At 53.1% G+C, this 14,984-nt stretch overlaps 6 protein-coding genes and 1 pseudogene across 7 annotated transcripts; 4 read left to right on the forward strand and 3 right to left on the reverse strand.

Moving 5' to 3' along the window:
• Nucleotides 1–5,590: 5,590 nt before the first annotated feature.
• On the reverse strand, nucleotides 5,591–6,099 carry EV422DRAFT_569333 (uncharacterized protein; the record flags this gene model as incomplete). The annotated part of the gene is made up of 2 exons (XM_053072759.1): nucleotides 5,591–5,755; nucleotides 5,872–6,099. 2 exons carry the CDS (start codon nucleotides 6,097–6,099, stop codon nucleotides 5,591–5,593), a joined length of 393 nt encoding a protein of 130 aa, XP_052923609.1.
• A 218-nt stretch (nucleotides 6,100–6,317) lies between these two features.
• Nucleotides 6,318–6,386, forward strand: EV422DRAFT_t107 (annotated as a pseudogene). Its single transcript has one exon. The product of its transcript is annotated as a tRNA-OTHER (tRNA).
• A 1,469-nt stretch (nucleotides 6,387–7,855) lies between these two features.
• Nucleotides 7,856–9,977, forward strand: EV422DRAFT_161503 (cyclin-like protein). Its single transcript, XM_053064988.1, has 5 exons — nucleotides 7,856–8,188; nucleotides 8,283–8,510; nucleotides 8,576–9,001; nucleotides 9,057–9,608; nucleotides 9,681–9,977. Exons 1-5 carry the CDS (start codon nucleotides 8,177–8,179, stop codon nucleotides 9,876–9,878), a joined length of 1,416 nt encoding a protein of 471 aa, XP_052923610.1. The 5' UTR covers nucleotides 7,856–8,176; the 3' UTR covers nucleotides 9,879–9,977.
• A 657-nt stretch (nucleotides 9,978–10,634) lies between these two features.
• EV422DRAFT_536462 (glyoxylase family protein) lies at nucleotides 10,635–11,218 on the forward strand. The gene has a single exon (XM_053070828.1). It carries the CDS (start codon nucleotides 10,700–10,702, stop codon nucleotides 11,141–11,143), a length of 444 nt encoding a protein of 147 aa, XP_052923611.1. The 5' UTR covers nucleotides 10,635–10,699; the 3' UTR covers nucleotides 11,144–11,218.
• A 527-nt stretch (nucleotides 11,219–11,745) lies between these two features.
• Nucleotides 11,746–13,376, reverse strand: EV422DRAFT_161489 (uncharacterized protein). The gene is made up of 4 exons (XM_053064987.1): nucleotides 13,214–13,376; nucleotides 12,830–13,137; nucleotides 11,900–12,769; nucleotides 11,746–11,829 (listed from the first exon to the last, which is right to left on the reverse strand). The coding sequence occupies exons 2-3, from the start codon at nucleotides 13,124–13,126 to the stop codon at nucleotides 11,900–11,902; spliced, it is 1,167 nt and encodes a 388-aa protein (XP_052923612.1). The 5' UTR covers nucleotides 13,127–13,137; nucleotides 13,214–13,376; the 3' UTR covers nucleotides 11,746–11,829.
• On the reverse strand, nucleotides 13,175–13,579 carry EV422DRAFT_498658 (putative G2/M phase checkpoint control protein Sum2; the record flags this gene model as incomplete). The annotated part of the gene is made up of 2 exons (XM_053068032.1): nucleotides 13,175–13,398; nucleotides 13,468–13,579. The coding sequence occupies 2 exons, from the start codon at nucleotides 13,577–13,579 to the stop codon at nucleotides 13,175–13,177; spliced, it is 336 nt and encodes a 111-aa protein (XP_052923613.1).
• A 395-nt stretch (nucleotides 13,580–13,974) lies between these two features.
• EV422DRAFT_161534 (RNA polymerase) lies at nucleotides 13,975–14,710 on the forward strand. The gene is made up of 3 exons (XM_053064989.1): nucleotides 13,975–14,189; nucleotides 14,255–14,513; nucleotides 14,582–14,710. Exons 1-3 carry the CDS (start codon nucleotides 14,159–14,161, stop codon nucleotides 14,688–14,690), a joined length of 399 nt encoding a protein of 132 aa, XP_052923614.1. The 5' UTR covers nucleotides 13,975–14,158; the 3' UTR covers nucleotides 14,691–14,710.
• Nucleotides 14,711–14,984: the final 274 nt, after the last annotated feature.

A 14,984-nucleotide genomic window follows, 5' to 3' on the forward strand; every position in this document is an offset into this window, starting at 1 on the left:
TTGGACATCTCAAAGTGGCTGGCTAGGGGTGTATCGTGCATGTCGTGGCAGACTTCAGCTCGGAGCTCGTTGGTGGGGACATAGACCAGGTTATCGTGCAGCAGGATCCCATCTTCATCTGAGAACCGCTTGATACGATCTTGGGTTTCCTCAGTTCGTTGGGCAAGGGGTATCTTGAGCTTTTCGCGAATGGTCTTAGCGAGGGGACCAGAGGCCTGGGCGGCCTTAATTGTGGATGCCTGGGAGCGGAACGCTTCTTCCCCCTCTTTTAGCTCATGTTCGTAGCGTCGGGAGAGGGCATCGGCTTGGTGCTGCTGGGAACCGCGGCGATAGGTAATGACAAAGTCAAAATCCGAGAAGAATATCGACCAGCGGGCTTGGCGGCGGTTCAGGGTGCGGGTGGTCATGAAGTACTGAAGGTTTTTGTGGTCGGAGTAAACGGTGATCTTGTGACGGGCGCCAATGAGATGGTGGCGCCACTGGGCAAAGGAGTCTTGGATGGCCAGAAGTTCCTTTTCGTAGATCTCGTAGTTGATCTCTTCAGCCGTGAATTTGCAAGAGTGGAAGGCCACGGGGTGGAGCTGGTTGTCCTGGTCAGGTTGGAGGAGACCTGCGCCAAGAGCAAAGTCGGAGGCGTCAGTTTCGACACGAAGGGCTTCTCTGGGTCAGGGTGAGCAAGGATGGGGGCGGTGGTGAATGCTTTCTTCAGGTTCTCAAAGGCGGTGTTTGCGGCGGGTGTCCAGGCGTACGGGATGTCTCTCCGGGTCAGGGCTGTGAGCGGGGTAGCGATCTTGGAATAACCTTGGATGAATCGGCGATAGAAGTTGGCAAAGCCGAGGAACCGCTGGATGCCTTTGACATTCTTGGGAGATTCCCAATCCGTGATGGCAGCGATCTTCTCGGGGTCCATCTGGATGCCTTTCTTGGAGATGATGAAGCCTAGGAACCCGACGGATTCGCGGTTGAATTCGCACTTCTCTGGTTTGGCGTACAACCCATGCTGTCGAAGGCGGGACAAGACTTCGCGGACATGTTTGGGGTGATCTTTGGGGTTCTTGGAGAATATCAGGATATCGTCAAGGTAGACGACAACAAACACATCGAGAATGTCGCGGAAGATGTTGTTCATCAGGTACTGGAAGACGCCAGGAGCATTGCTGAGTCCAAAGGGCATGACATTGTTTTCGAATAGGCCATAGCGGCAGCGGAAGGCGGTCTTCCATTCATCGCCCTGGCGCATGCGTAAGAGGTTATAAGCGCCGCGGAGGTTGATCTTGGTGAGACGGCGGGCGCCGCGCAAACAATCCATGATACCGTTGATCAGGGGCAGGGGGTAGCAATCCTTCACCGTGATGCTGTTCAGGCCTCGATAATCGACGCAGAGGCGGAGAGAACCGTCCTTTTTCTTCACGAATAAGACTGGCGCACCGGCAGGGGACTTTGAGGGTTTGATGAATCCTTTGGCGAGGTTTTCTTCGAGGTATTCGCAGAGTGCCTTCATTTCTGGTTCGCTGAGGCTGTAGATCGGGCCGAAAGGTGGCTGCTTGCCTTCTTCCAGATCGATTGGACAGTCGTAGGGCCGGTGCTCGGGGAGAGTGTCAGCATTTCTCTTTTCGAAAGTCTCGATACTCGGGGGGCAGGAAGTCTTTGATGTCTTTCTCGGGTGTCGGGGGGTTACTGGGGCTAGGCGAGGCTGGGAGATCGGGTTTCGCAGGGTTGGCGTAGGCAACAAAGACCTGGTCATGCCTTGCTGCGACCTGGAAGGCTGGGGCGGAGATGAACGAGACTCGGAGCGGCGTGGGAGCCGGTTCTGGGGTGCTGGAGCGAGATACCTTGGGTACTGGAATCGACCATGTTTCGTCGGCGGGGACTTCATCCTGGGGGATGCGGATCAAGGGCTCGGGGGTTCTGGCGGGTGCTGGGCTCAGGGGTGCTGGAGAGTTGTCCCAATTCGCGAATTCATGGTACAGACAGTCGCAACGGAAACCGACCGAAAGGTTCTTGAAGTCAAGGTTAATGTCGTGGAGGCGGAGCCAGGGGAGACCAAGGAGGATTGGAGCATGGGGTGATTTGGTGACATGGAAGACGAGTTCTTCGAAGTGGTTGTCGACCCACATGCCTACTGGTTGGGTGTGATGGGTGATTGGCCCAGCAGAGCTGGGTTGACCGTCAACGAGTTCGATCGTCAGTGGACACTGATGCGGGATTAGGGCGATGCGGTGTTTGCGGGCAAAGTCTCTGTCGATGAAGCAGGACAGGGCACCATTGTCGATCATGACGGAGGTAGGTATCGGGGCACGGGTGGATGATACCATGATGGTAACGGGGTAGTTGAAGGGTTCGGCAGGACCCAGCGCAAGCATGGCGCGTGGGTTAATTTCGGAGTTTTCGACATGAACGGCGGCTAGGAGGGTTGTGTCGGCTATAACGGAGTCACGAACCAGGGGGGTGGCCTCTCCCGTTGCAGGAGCTGCGAGGTTAGGAGGCCCAGAGGAGTGTGTGTTGTCCAGTCGCTGGGGCTTTACTGCAGCTGGACCTTGGGAAAACCCTGTTCCGTGGAGGTTTCTTTGATGTCGATGTTGGCGGAACGGGTGGTGGTCTTGTTCTTGGCCGGGCAGGCCTTTGCAATGTGCCCCGCGCCACCGCAGTAAAGGCAGAGGCTGTTGGAAATGCGGCGTTGGCGTTCCTGAGGGCTCAGAGGGCCGCGGGGACGAGCGGCGTCAATCTGCATAGGCTCGCTGTGGTCGACAGTGATGGTAGTAGTAAACGAGGTATGGGGAACCGGGAAGGTCTGGCGGCTTCTGTTTCGCTCCAGGCGGCGCTCAAACAGCCGGTTATTGCACTGGATAGCCTGCTCCATCACCACATCAATGGTGGCCGCAGGGGGCATCGTGAGCATCAGGTCTTTGACGTCTTCTTTGAGGCCACGGCGGAAGGTAGCAATCAGGGCCTGGTCGTTCCAGGAGACATTGCATTGTAGCTGGCGGAACTCAGCGACGTACTTGTCAACCGCCAATGTCAAACGCCAATGTCAATGTCAATGTCAGTGTCAATGTCAGTGTCAATGTCAATCTCAATGCCACTCCCCCTCTCTCCTCTCATTTCGCGAATCCTCCCGCAATATCGCCACTCCTCCTCTCCCCTCTCATTTCGCGAATCCCTCATTCGCCGCTCCTCCTCTACCCTGTCCATCTGTGAGCCAATCTCCGGCCATTTGTCGACCCCCCCAGTACTTCTTCATAGCCAGCAGCTGTAGCAATGCTCTCTACGCTCGCCACGCACGCTCTAGGAGCATTGCTGGCGCCCCCCCCCCCCCCCCCAGTCCCCTCTTGTTGTTGTTGCTCTATGGCCTGCTGGGTTGCCTATCGATAAATAGCCGGCCGCTCTTCGTCCATTCCCTTCCTCCCCAGCAGATCAACACCAGTTCTTCTCATCTCCTGTTCTAGTCCTTGTTTCTTGCTTCGCCAATACAATCTCTTGTCGCCTATCACTCTCGCCTTCTCTTCTCTACTTCGCTTCCGCCTCAGCCGTCGAGATCATAACAGGCACATAATTACCCCATCCCTAACGAGCAGGTGTTGTCGTCTTTTGAAGCATCTCCTGATATTGCCCTGATATTGCGCCAAGGATTTGTTGGCCCTTTCTCGCTCTGCATCCATAGCACGAGCAACATCATGACCCCTAAGACCCGTCGCAATCTGACGGCGCGCGATCTCATCATAGAGCACTTTCCGTCGTTGATAATGCTCTCTATCTGCGGTAGAACTCCGCCAACTAGCACAATATTGCCGATCCAGTTCCCGATCGGCACGGGCATGACCCCCGCCCGCCTGGGGTACCCCAATGTCATATTCTTGCCACACCTCAGCGACCATGCTGAAATTCCTTTGCATTTTATAGATAGGCGGGGAAGGCGGGGAATCAGGCGGGGAAGGCTGCATTGAGCCCTCAGCCAAGGTCTCTGTGGACAGGATATTGGTGTCAGTGGTACTAGGAACAGATGCTGATTCATCCACAACAGAGGCGCTCATCACGGCCTGAAGGTTCAACTTGGGTGGTGGCGATGGCATTTTCCGATTCCAAGGCCTCCCTAACCTTCCGTCCCGCCGGTGACGTTGATAGGTCAGCTATGGCCTTCAGCACACCGCTGATATGGGAAATATGGCCATTACTCTCTTGCATAATGTTCTCCATAGCGCCGCCGATTGTTGTGGCACATTTGTACATGGCGGTCTTTGCATCTGCGATTGTCTGAGTGATGTTGCCATTGATGTTCTCTTTAACGCCCTCTATGTCTTCCCTTGTAAGTTGCTTATAGGCCGTGGCTTCCGCCGAGATCTTCAGGCTTTTGACGGTCTACTCAAGATCCGTCATCTTGCTGATAACGGATTGGTTGTTCACACGTATAGCAGAGGCAACCAACGGGAGAACATGTTCGATCGATGCAACCGTTGGATCACTTGCGGTTGATACTCTTTCCAGCAGTTTAATCTACAGAAGCAAAAGGAGTAATCAATTATGTGCCGCGGTTTACTTAGTGAAATGTGCTCTGATCCCATGCATTGAACAACAACAAGGAGAATGTCAGCACATAATTGTGTATTCACCTGGAACTCCTTAAACTCCGCAGACTTGAAAATCAAATGGGTCCAAATGGGATGTCTTGGATACCGCTTCTGCAAGATAGCCCCGTCCTGAAGGACGCATTCCCGCAACCGGTGCAGGAGCTTTGCGTGACCTTTAGTGGCAATGTCCTGATGATCATCCTTTGCGCTAGCTGCAAACGGGAAGATCTGATCCAGTAGGCTTGCCGGCGGCTCCAGATCTCGAGGCAAAAAGTAAGCGCCTCCTTTAGTGGTCCAGCCAGCAGGTGCTCCAGCCGATTCTCGTGGGATATCTTTATCATAGGCGCCGCGCCGGGCAGACGAATCCCATCCTCCCATCTTGTCTATATCATGATGATTCGCTCCGGCAGCGCTTGCCTCGTGCACTGAAACACCCTGGGGCACATGTGTCAATTTGGAGACGGTTATACCGCAGACAGCGAACGCCTTGCGATATATGCTCATATGGGCATCAAGGCTGAGCTCTTCATCATCACCCTCCCTGCGCTTCCGCTTCCGGCCAGTCGTGGCACTCGCAATGATTGTGTCTTCAGGGAGGTGGCCAGCGACATCCTCAGCTGCTCTCTTGCGCGCCTTTTTTTTGTCTTTGACCATGTAGTATTTATCATACCAATCCTCCTTATTGGAGAAGTCCGGTGCCGGCTCTCCAAGGATATGATATTGATAGAAGAACATCAGAGCAGTGTGTCCCACAGGGCAAAACTCCGCCATCTTATGCCGCATGCATCCCACAGTATCGATGCGCCCAAATTTATTGATTTTGCTTTGCCTGGATATGACAAGCATTCCCCAGGTGGGCATGGGTCCCTCAGGGGTCTCCTGCAGATCCCAAAAGAACAAGCGCGAGAGTTGCAACTGGCAAATAGACTGCCCACGCTGCATCAGACAATGCTGCAGCAGGAAACATGTGACGTTGCGTAGGCCGTTGTTGGAGTTCTTCATTGTCCACCAGTGCTCCACAAGTTTCATTTATCGTTATAGCCGTATTTCTCCAGCTCTGTGCCGATACCACGGTCCACTTTGGAATCGTTCGCGATTCGGAGCTCCGTCTTCGAATAGTTCTTGAGCACGGTTTGAATCAGACTATTGCAAGGGTGCGGCGCATCTTTCATAACATCGATTATAAATTTCTGTAGATTTTGGAACAACATCAATCATTATGTGCCGCGAATCTACATAACAAATGGATGCAGAATGCACTAGAGGCTCCTAAGTAAAGTGCGGCACATAGGCGAATAACACGCACCTGCGAGTCATACAAATCAACCACAGCCTTCACATATTGTTCCAAGGTAGATCTCTTTATGGGCACAGCGTTCCCTTCGGCGTCCGTCATACCGTTGAGTTTTCCTCTCGGGATGACATGTTCATTCAGCCAGAGAAGCACTTTGTCGGCATATACGAGGTTATTCGTTCCTCTGGCGGTACACCAGTCATGCCAAATCTTTTGTTTGCCGGAATACGCAATTGTCATATTCCTTGGCCTATTGTTTTTGTTTGGGGCCACTTCTTGTTCCTATGAATGTCGGCAGCAAGTTGGACTTCGTGGTCCATGGCAGTGCCAGCGGGGGCATGCATGGCACTTGTTGGCAGATGCCAACGAGCGACGCTGGGACCTGCAAAGGTTGATTGCTGGGCTTCTCCTAACATGATGTGTGGTCGCACTCCCTGGCGTAACGGGAACACACATATTTTGGCTTAGTGGTTAAGACACCTGGCTCTCACCCAGGTGGCGTGGGTTCGATTCCTACCTTCCCCAAACATTTTTCTCTTCTTTCTGTGACTGTACCACATCTTCGGGGCATTCCAAGCGATCAGGACAATTCCCTTGACACCCGGTGCGCCACAAACTGGTAGGTGGGGTTCCGAGACAAGCAAGGGAACCCTCTGCAGCATCCAGGAATGTCGCGCACAATTGGGGTGTGCAGTGTGCAGGTTCTTCGAACAGCTTCTTTGAATGTTGCGTACTTATGTGCCGAGAAATGTTTGAAAGAACAACATAGGATGGCTGCGAGCGTTTCTCATATATGGAATCGCGGCACATAGTTCCTTTCCCTAACCCTAACCCTAACCCTAACCCTTTCCCCCTTCTCCCCTTTGTTAGTAACATGATGGATCGTATGTTTCATATATACTATAGTCATCAGCCAATTCTGGAAAGTCGGATACATCATGTATCCCGACCGCCTATCCTATGGGCTGGTCGTGGGCTATTGATGACATACCTCAGTCACAACGGTCCAAAATGTATTTCGGCACGTGACCTGTGACTGGACCGGTTGTGACTTGCGGACGCGCTGTGACTTCCGTGACTAACCTACATGTTACAGTAGGCTGGCAGATATCAGGTTACGACGGGTTGTTGAGCCTCCCTGTGCAACCCCAGATGTCACCGGCCAGCTGTCAGTCCTGCCCTGGGCTAGCGGTCGTGCTGAAAAGATTTGCATGGGGGCCGGCAACTTGAGCCGGTGGCTACGCTCGGAATGACGTGTCCTTGGGGCGTCGTAACCTGATATCTGGCAGCCTACTGTAAGAGCCGCATTGTTTTATATACCATGTAGAGGTCGAGAAACGGGTCGCGTTTATCGATAAAGTTGCAGAGATTTCCGTTTCGGTGCCTGACAAGTAGGTAGACGCAATGATATGAAGCAACAGGAGATGGCGAAGCGACCATCACTCCCATTGGAGATCCTAGAACGCATTGTTCTACTGGGGCCTTCATTCGAACTCGTGCGTGTGATGGGTTCCCGAGGGCGATATCTAGCTTCTCAGCTCCTTGATCGTTGCGTGTTTTGGAACGGGGCCTGCGATCCATGCACCTTGTCGCCCACAGTGTTCCTCTGGACCATGTCTCCACCCGCATTTGAGATGGGATCGGTTCGCTGGGATGATGTGGCTAGAAATGCTCTCCGCTGGCCGCTAAGTCATCAACGTCAGCTCCTTCAATCGGACAAGATCGGCTGGGCCTTCGAGGATGTTCTGGAGCTAGGATACGTCAACTGCCTTCATGTTTGTTACTGACCCTTAAGTAACAGTGGTAGCCTCAAGTCTCGAAATGCGTCTCTAAATCTGTCCGAAAGTCCGTACATGGAAGTCCGTCTAAATCTGTACAGTACGTGGAAGGACACTGCGAGGACGCGTTGAGGATGTCAGCAAACGTAATGGCGTCGGACAGGGGGTTGCAGTATCGGACAGGACGGCCCTTTGCGCTCTCCCTCCCAGGCGCGTTTGGCAAAACGACGCAGCCTCGCTTGAGACTTGCATTCTTTCCCACCCTCTCTCCAGTACGTATCTGACCTCGGCGTCGTTGAAGCTCGCCTCTGCAGTACTTCACTCAAGCATCTGCACACCAGCGCTCAGATATCAAGGCACGCTCGGCGACAACGACCGAGCTTCGCTTGGTGTCGCACAAGGCCACGCCTCGTTTCAGGACCGGAACATCGCCGTCCAAACGTGCATTCCCCTGTTCCCACGACGAACTTTCAAGCGCTTCCTGAGTTTGCAGTCCATAGCCTGTTGAGAGACACGGCTTACACTCAAGCGCATTCATAATGCAATACCAGGTGAGTTCGGACGCGATGACGGGAATTGGGGACTCTCTAGTTCACGCGATTTCCGACGCCGAATTACTTATACCCTCCTTTTCACCGAATACAGACTAGAAGCAGAGCTGCGGCGGCTACGAAGGTGTCCGCGCCCGTCGATCAAGACGAAAATTGCGCCCCTAGAGCAGCAGTTCAGGGCAATGCTGTGCAGCCCGCGCGTGCTTTGAAGTCGAAGGGGTCCGACATTCCTATAGACCTGAAGGCAGGAACCCGCAAGAAGGTTATCGCTCAGCCGGCCAAGGTGGTTGCGTTGACTAGGCAGGCATCTAACGCGAAGGAAGTAAGTCAAGAGCCCGTTTGTACCCACGCGCACTTCCAAGGTGCCATACTGATTGTTGCACGCAGGTCAAAGTCCTAGGCGTAACCGTTGAAGCGGCGTCGATCGAAGGACCGGCTGATCGAGTGCAACCCACAAAGGCTGCCGTAGAAACCATCAAAAAGAGAGCGCTCGCTCCTGCTGGCACCTCCGTGAAGCTCACCGATGTCAAGCAACCGATCAGGAGAACCATATCACAGCCTGCCGTTGCGGCCAAGAACCTTTTCAAGGAGAACGACGCCAAAGCGTCGGCAAAAGTCTCAGCCAAGCGTTCCCACAGCGCCCCAGAGGCTCCTACCGCTGTCAAGAAACGAAAGGTTAACACTGGTGTACCAGCTCCCGCTCCTCCTGCTAAAGACGAAGGATGGGAAGACCTCGACGAGACCGAACGAAGTGATCCCATGATGGTGACGGAGTACGCGAACGACATTTTTGGATACCTGCGCAGACTTGAGGTGAGCTCTAAACTACTTGTTGACGATGCTGAACATCAGGCGCTGAAAATCAAAGTATATGCAGGCTCGAACGATTCCAAACCCCACGTACCTGAACAGCGAGGGTCGACGCGATATTAGAGTTCGTGATTACGCCGCTGACATGTTGATCGAAACCCAGAACAAGCTCCACCTCACGGCTGAAACGCTGTTTTTGGCTATGAACATTATCGATCGAGTCTTGTCCGTTACACAAGTTACCTTCAGCAAGCTCCCACTTTTGGTCCCCGCGGCACTTCTCATTGCCAGCAAATTCGAGGAAGTCGGGGCTCCCAGTATATCTAAGTTCGTTTTCGTCACCGGCGACAGTATCATCACGGAAGGGGCGCTTGTGAGCGCCGAACGACACGTTCTTCGTTTCTTGAACTACGACCTTTCTTACTCCGGACCCATGAACTTCCTTCGACGCATCTCAAAGGCAGACGCATATGACATCCAAACGCGAACCGTAGCCAAGTACTTTATGGAAGTTTCTCTTGCTGATCATCGATTTGTGCGCATGAAGCCCTCACTGGTGGCGGCAGCTTCCTTGTGGTTCGCGCGGATGTCCTTCCAGCAGAAAGGCTGGGTACGTACCACACATGACTACATGCAAGTTCTTCAAATGCTCAAATGAACTGACGCCCAACTTCGACGGCAGGACTCCACATTTGTTCACTATTCGGGCTACACTAAGGAAGAGTTCGAAGAATGGAGGGCCCTCATGGTCTCGTACTTGCAGGCCGCTGTCGACAACGGGTTCGACAACCGACCGCTTGAACGCAAATACCATTCCAAGAGATACCTCAGAGTCTCGCAGCACGTGCTCGATTGGTATCACGGCTGCACTTCTCGCTAAACACACAAGACATCAAACCGCATGATCGTTTTTCATTAAAACGTGGCTTTTTCGTGTGCGTTACGGACCACTTTATCACCCTGTTGTATGGAGCCATAGTGCTTCCTCAGGCTCAGTTTGTCCGCGGTTACTTTGCTTGCTTTATACATAGAGAAATACTTAACAATTCGGGACTTTCGAGGCTGGTGAAGGAGTTCATCAATAAACAATGTGCATCGTGATGTTTTGTAAAAGAAAGAAAATGAGATCTGAGCAATTTGGGTCTGATGTCCAACTGGGGAGGATGAGAATGTGCTCCAGACTTCTGCATCGCAGACCACACGTTGGATTAAACGGCATCATCCTGCACACTGCTAGTAGCGAAGAGAACGCTGTTCGGCCCAGTGAATCATCCCAGAGGCGCACACCTATCTTCCGTAACATAAGAAAGGTGCAGGCCCAAGGGAAAGAGCCTTGAGGCTTGCTGAGCATTTCAGGAGTGTACGGCTTCAAGGATGCAGGCAGCCAAGCTCAAAGCCCTTTTGAGAAATCAGCTTGGTATTCTAGTATATGAAGTTCACTCCCTGCCCACTCCGCAAGTTGCAATCAACATAAGAACACCGCAAGTACGAGGATATTCGAGCAGATCAGCCTTTTCAGTGAGGAATGATAGTCGTGTATATCTCCTCCGGGGGCTTTCTTGATGTTCTGTCCTTTCTGTTACTTCCTTATTCCAGTACGTATTCTGGGTGCTTGACGGACGCGCTCGAGGCTTGCGCCTCACTTGCGCCTCGTTCACTCCTCTTGACGAGATTCAGATTGTGAAGCTCTATTTCCCAGACATGCCTCCACCCCTCAGCAAGCCACCCGCCTTCGTGCAGTTCCGCGTAGCCCGTCCAACATCCTCTCTCACCCTCACCCGCCAATTCTACGGGCCATCCGGCCTCGGTCTTCCCGAAATCGGCTCCTTCTCCGACCACGCGGGCTACTCGGGCGTGATGTTCGGACTCCCCGACGCTACATACCACCTGGAATTCACTGAATACACCGGTGCGAACACGACCCCACCGCCGTCCTATGCGCCGCCGAGCGGCGACAATCTGCTCGTTTTTTACATGCCTCACGCGGCGGAGAGGGAGGCGACGGTGGCGAGATTGGTCGCCGTGGGAGGGACGATTGTGCAAAGTGAAAATCCGTACTGGGATGCTGACGGTGTGACGGTGGAAGATCTGGACGGGTGGAGGGTTGTCTTGCAGAATTCAAAGGGACTACTTACACAACCTTGAGTGTGGAGGTCTTCTGGGAGAAGTTTGTGGGAGAGTCCGGAGGGCGTCAAAAACTCAAAAATCCTAGAGGAAAAAGTTCTTTCCCAAGGAATATATTCTCAACTTCAGCCCATCCACCCCTTTGGCTTAAGCAATATTTAAAACAGAAACAGAAACAGATTACATCTGCGTGCTTTACAGATGCGAATGCCTTTGCCCCCCTCCCCACCTTCTTTTGGAAAGGTGGAGCATTATATGAAACTTCAACGTGTTCCACCACTGGTTCCATCCGGTAACGGTACGCGCGCAACGTCCAAGAAAAGTACGGAGCTCGTACGATAACTCCTACTACGGCTGCTGTTGCTGCTGCTGCTGCTGCCTGTAGCCGCCACGACGGCCATACCCGTACCCTTGATTGCCGCCGTAACCTTGGTTTTGGTTGCCTCCGTACCCTTGGCCATGACCGTATCCATCATTGTACGATCCCTGGTAACCTCCGCGACCACGACCGCCGTAGCCTCCTTGATTGTGGTAGCCATGCCCAGCAGGCCCCTCACCCTGATAAGAGTTGTATCCACCTCGACCACCACGGCCGCCACCTCGTCGGAAACCACCCCGACGGTATCCGCCACGGTTCTCGACGCCCATTTGTCCGAACGTTTCGAGATTCAGCTTTCGTTCTTCGAACTGTCTCACGCGACGGCCCCCTCTGTTGAACCGACGCAAGGCAAGTCAGATAAGCAATCCCCCTGAAAGATTGGACCTGTACACAAAAACTTACCTGCCGTCATGGCTTTCGGCGCGGTCCTTTGCATCACAAGAGATGTTGTCAAAGAATGATGATTTCTGATAGAAGCTAGGATCGTCCTCGCTCTCCTCAGTACCATCTTCTTCGTCATCGTCGGCTTCGGTTCGCACTACCACGTCGTGGGTGGCATTTGCCGATGCTTCGTTTGCGACATCGGTTTTATTGAACTTTGCATTGGAGATTTCGAAATCGAAATCCGAATCAGGAACCGAAATGCGTCCTCCGCGAGATGACGGCGCGCTACCCCTAAATCCGCGTCCTCGACCGCGGCGCTGACCACTATGCACCAAATGGGCGCCGGTTCCAGGCAGACGAGCTTCATAACGACTGTCCGTGCCATCTCTGCCATTGACATCGTTAACTTCCTTCTCCGCGCTTCCCTCCCCTGCTTCAGTAGGCTTCGCCAACGGCTTGGCAGCTTGATCGGCGGCAATCCGTTGTTCTTCTCCACCAGCGGGACCAGTTGATCGTGCAGGGACTTCGGCATTCGGTGACTTCACCGCGGGCTCCTTGGGAGCAGCGCGCTCTGTGGGCCCGGAAGTCAAATCTTTCCGCTTTTCCGGCCTTACTTCTCCGGAGTCCGGTTTAGTGGAAGGCTTTCCTTGTGGACGGGAGTCCTTACTGACTTTGACCGACTCGTTCAAATCCAATCTCTCAATGGCCTGCGTGACCTCTTTAACGTTCTGCGGTGGTTTCTGTGAGTCTCGCTGATTCTTCCCTCGCGTCTCCTTCGGAGCATCCTCCGCAGGCTTTTGAGGTTGGGGACCTTGCGCAGGCTGCTGCTGTTGCTGTTGCGGCGGCCGCTGCGGTGGCGGTGGCTGGGAATATTGATTCATCCCCTAAGGAAGAGGGGTGTGAGAAACGGAACGGGTGCGGAACAAGGACAATAGTACACTTACAGGAGCTGCGGCTGGATTTGATGAATTCCCCTGGTTGGAGTCATGGGGAGCCCACAGTTGTTCATCGGGTTTCTGCTGGTTGAATGGTGGAGGGGGATACGGAGCAAAGCCCATCGGAGGCGGAGGCAGACCATATGGATGACCGCCAGGCATTCCTGGAAAACCGGGCTGCCCCGGTTGTCCGGGGAATGGAGGTCCCCCAAATCCACCAAATCCTGGTGGCTGCATCTGCCCCGGCGGTCCAGATACGCCTTGGAAAGGCCCATGTCCCATTCCATGAGGCCCATGAGGATGCATGTGCCCGGGTCCTGACTATCAGGCGAAAAGTGTGACCATTAGAACTTCCTATCCCCGTGCAGCATCCACAATGTGTTGACGTCTTACCGAAATGACTGCAGGGTCATTTGGCACCCTCATTGGATTGGGAGCTGGGGCTTTCGACGGAGCGGTCATAACATGCAAATCCTTCACATCTGCGCCACGGAAAACAACGAAAGGGAACGGTTCTTCACTTGGGGAAATTTCATCTTCCCGGCGAGCTTTTCGTCCTTCAGTTCCCCAGGAGTGAACTGTAATGGATGGAGAGAGGCTTAATACGCTTTCAACGCTGGAACCCTGCCAAGTACGCAGATGCATACCGTTCTCCAACGACACTGTTGAATTCTCCTGGTTGATTTCGACCAAGATCCCCTCATAACGGACGTCAGACTTCGATATCAAACTAATCTTTGAACCGATGTAGGGCATCATCTTGAACAACTGTTATTGAACAAAACTGATAGAGTTGTATATGCGGCTAAGATTGCCTTGCGTCAGACATGTAAACGCAATCTTCGACGCTACCAGGCGAAATCTCACCCCGAGTGTCTCGACAAGATCTATTCTTGTTTCCACTCAATTCCGCGGCTGGTCCACTAGCAGGCAGAAGCTTGCTGATCAAGGAGGCGCGATGAATACTCTTAGATCTCTCTCGTTCCGCGCCGTCGGGAAACCGATGGAAAGAGTTGATTGCGGAACAGGTCAGCGGGGAAGGCAATCGCTTGAGAGGATGAGTACTGGTTCAGTCACGTGAGTCACCAGAAATTAAATCACACCCTCGACGTGAGTTCGCTGAATTTGAACTTCGCCGTCCTGAAAGGTCCTATCTGATACCGGAGAAGGTCTCACCTCAGGTCACAATGAAGGTAAACGGTCGCTTCAGGGAATATGTTCTTGCTCAGTCCGCCGAGTGGCTCCGTAGCAATTGCTGTCGTCATGTACTCATAACAACCTCCCAATGGTGGATTCTTTTAGAGCCAAATATTTCACTCAACTTTCGTGATCAAAGATATGGACCCATATGGGAAACGCTTCGACAGGGGTCCGTATAGAGCTCTCTTGTGGTTCAAGTGGAAGGTGTTGGCTAATAGAAATCGCTTCTCTCAGTGTCCCGAATTACAGCGCTGAATGAACCTGGAGACGTCGAGATCACTCTCGACGTGAACACTGAGATATACCCCCTGGCAGTCAACGATAAATTCTCTCTGGCGTTGGCCGCGACGCTCGCACTGGATGGGTCCGGAGGAGATGCTATAGACAGGGAGGCATGGAGGGAGAGGCCAGGAGTGCGGACTTTGGCGGACGATTACGATTATGTTATGCATGGGAAATGCTACAAATATGACGACAACGGACCTTCGAAAGTGTGCGTATGAGCGATCTTCCGCTGAAATCTTCGTTCACTCACTCACGCCCATTTCTCTGATCCCGCAGTTCGGTGTACGTGTCGTTTGGTGGACTTCTGTTATGTATCTCGGGCGACTACAGACAATTGCAGGACCTGGACGTGGGCATGAACTTGTACCTCCTCATGAAGAAATGATCCCTCTTGGAGTACTGGAGAACGCATGAGGTTTAGGGGCTTATGCCGGACCTCGCCGGCGTAGATCACCTTCGGATTGCGCGCGCGCGTGCACTTGCCGATCGACGAGCCATCTTGCCTGGATTGCAATCATCAGTCTTACGCGTCGAAAGTGCGAACTATGCCGCAGCATTGCGGCGGATCCGGATGCGCAGAAGTGCACCGTATTTGATCGCATTCAATAATCTTATTTGTACATATTAGAATCATTGGGGGATTTGATTACTACTGCCGTCAGACAGCTATGTGTGATGG

This window comes from Fimicolochytrium jonesii (assembly GCF_025526975.1).
Source record: "Fimicolochytrium jonesii strain JEL569 chromosome Unknown EV422scaffold_20, whole genome shotgun sequence".
In the NCBI taxonomy this organism is placed as follows: Eukaryota; Fungi; Chytridiomycota; class Chytridiomycetes; order Spizellomycetales; family Powellomycetaceae; genus Fimicolochytrium; species Fimicolochytrium jonesii.

Bases quoted from the DNA above. Each gene is read 5' to 3' on its own strand.
- EV422DRAFT_161489 (XM_053064987.1), bottom strand. From the start codon at position 13,126: ATGCATCCTCATGGGCCTCATGGAATGGGACATGGGCCTTTCCAAGGC. The intron at 12,770-12,829 runs GTAAGTGTACTA...CCTCTTCCTTAG, and splicing joins CAAATCCAGCCGCAGCTCCT to GGGATGAATCAATATTCCCA.
- EV422DRAFT_161503 (XM_053064988.1), top strand. The intron at 8,511-8,575 runs GTAAGTCAAGAG...TGTTGCACGCAG, and splicing joins AGGCATCTAACGCGAAGGAA to GTCAAAGTCCTAGGCGTAAC. The intron at 9,609-9,680 runs GTACGTACCACA...CTTCGACGGCAG, and splicing joins CCTTCCAGCAGAAAGGCTGG to GACTCCACATTTGTTCACTA.
- EV422DRAFT_161534 (XM_053064989.1), top strand. From the start codon at position 14,159: ATGGACCCATATGGGAAACGCTTCGACAGGG. The intron at 14,190-14,254 runs GTCCGTATAGAG...CGCTTCTCTCAG, and splicing joins TGGGAAACGCTTCGACAGGG to TGTCCCGAATTACAGCGCTG. The intron at 14,514-14,581 runs GTGCGTATGAGC...CTGATCCCGCAG, and splicing joins GACAACGGACCTTCGAAAGT to TTCGGTGTACGTGTCGTTTG.
- EV422DRAFT_536462 (XM_053070828.1), top strand. From the start codon at position 10,700: ATGCCTCCACCCCTCAGCAAGCCACCCGCCTTCGTGCAGTTCCGCGTA.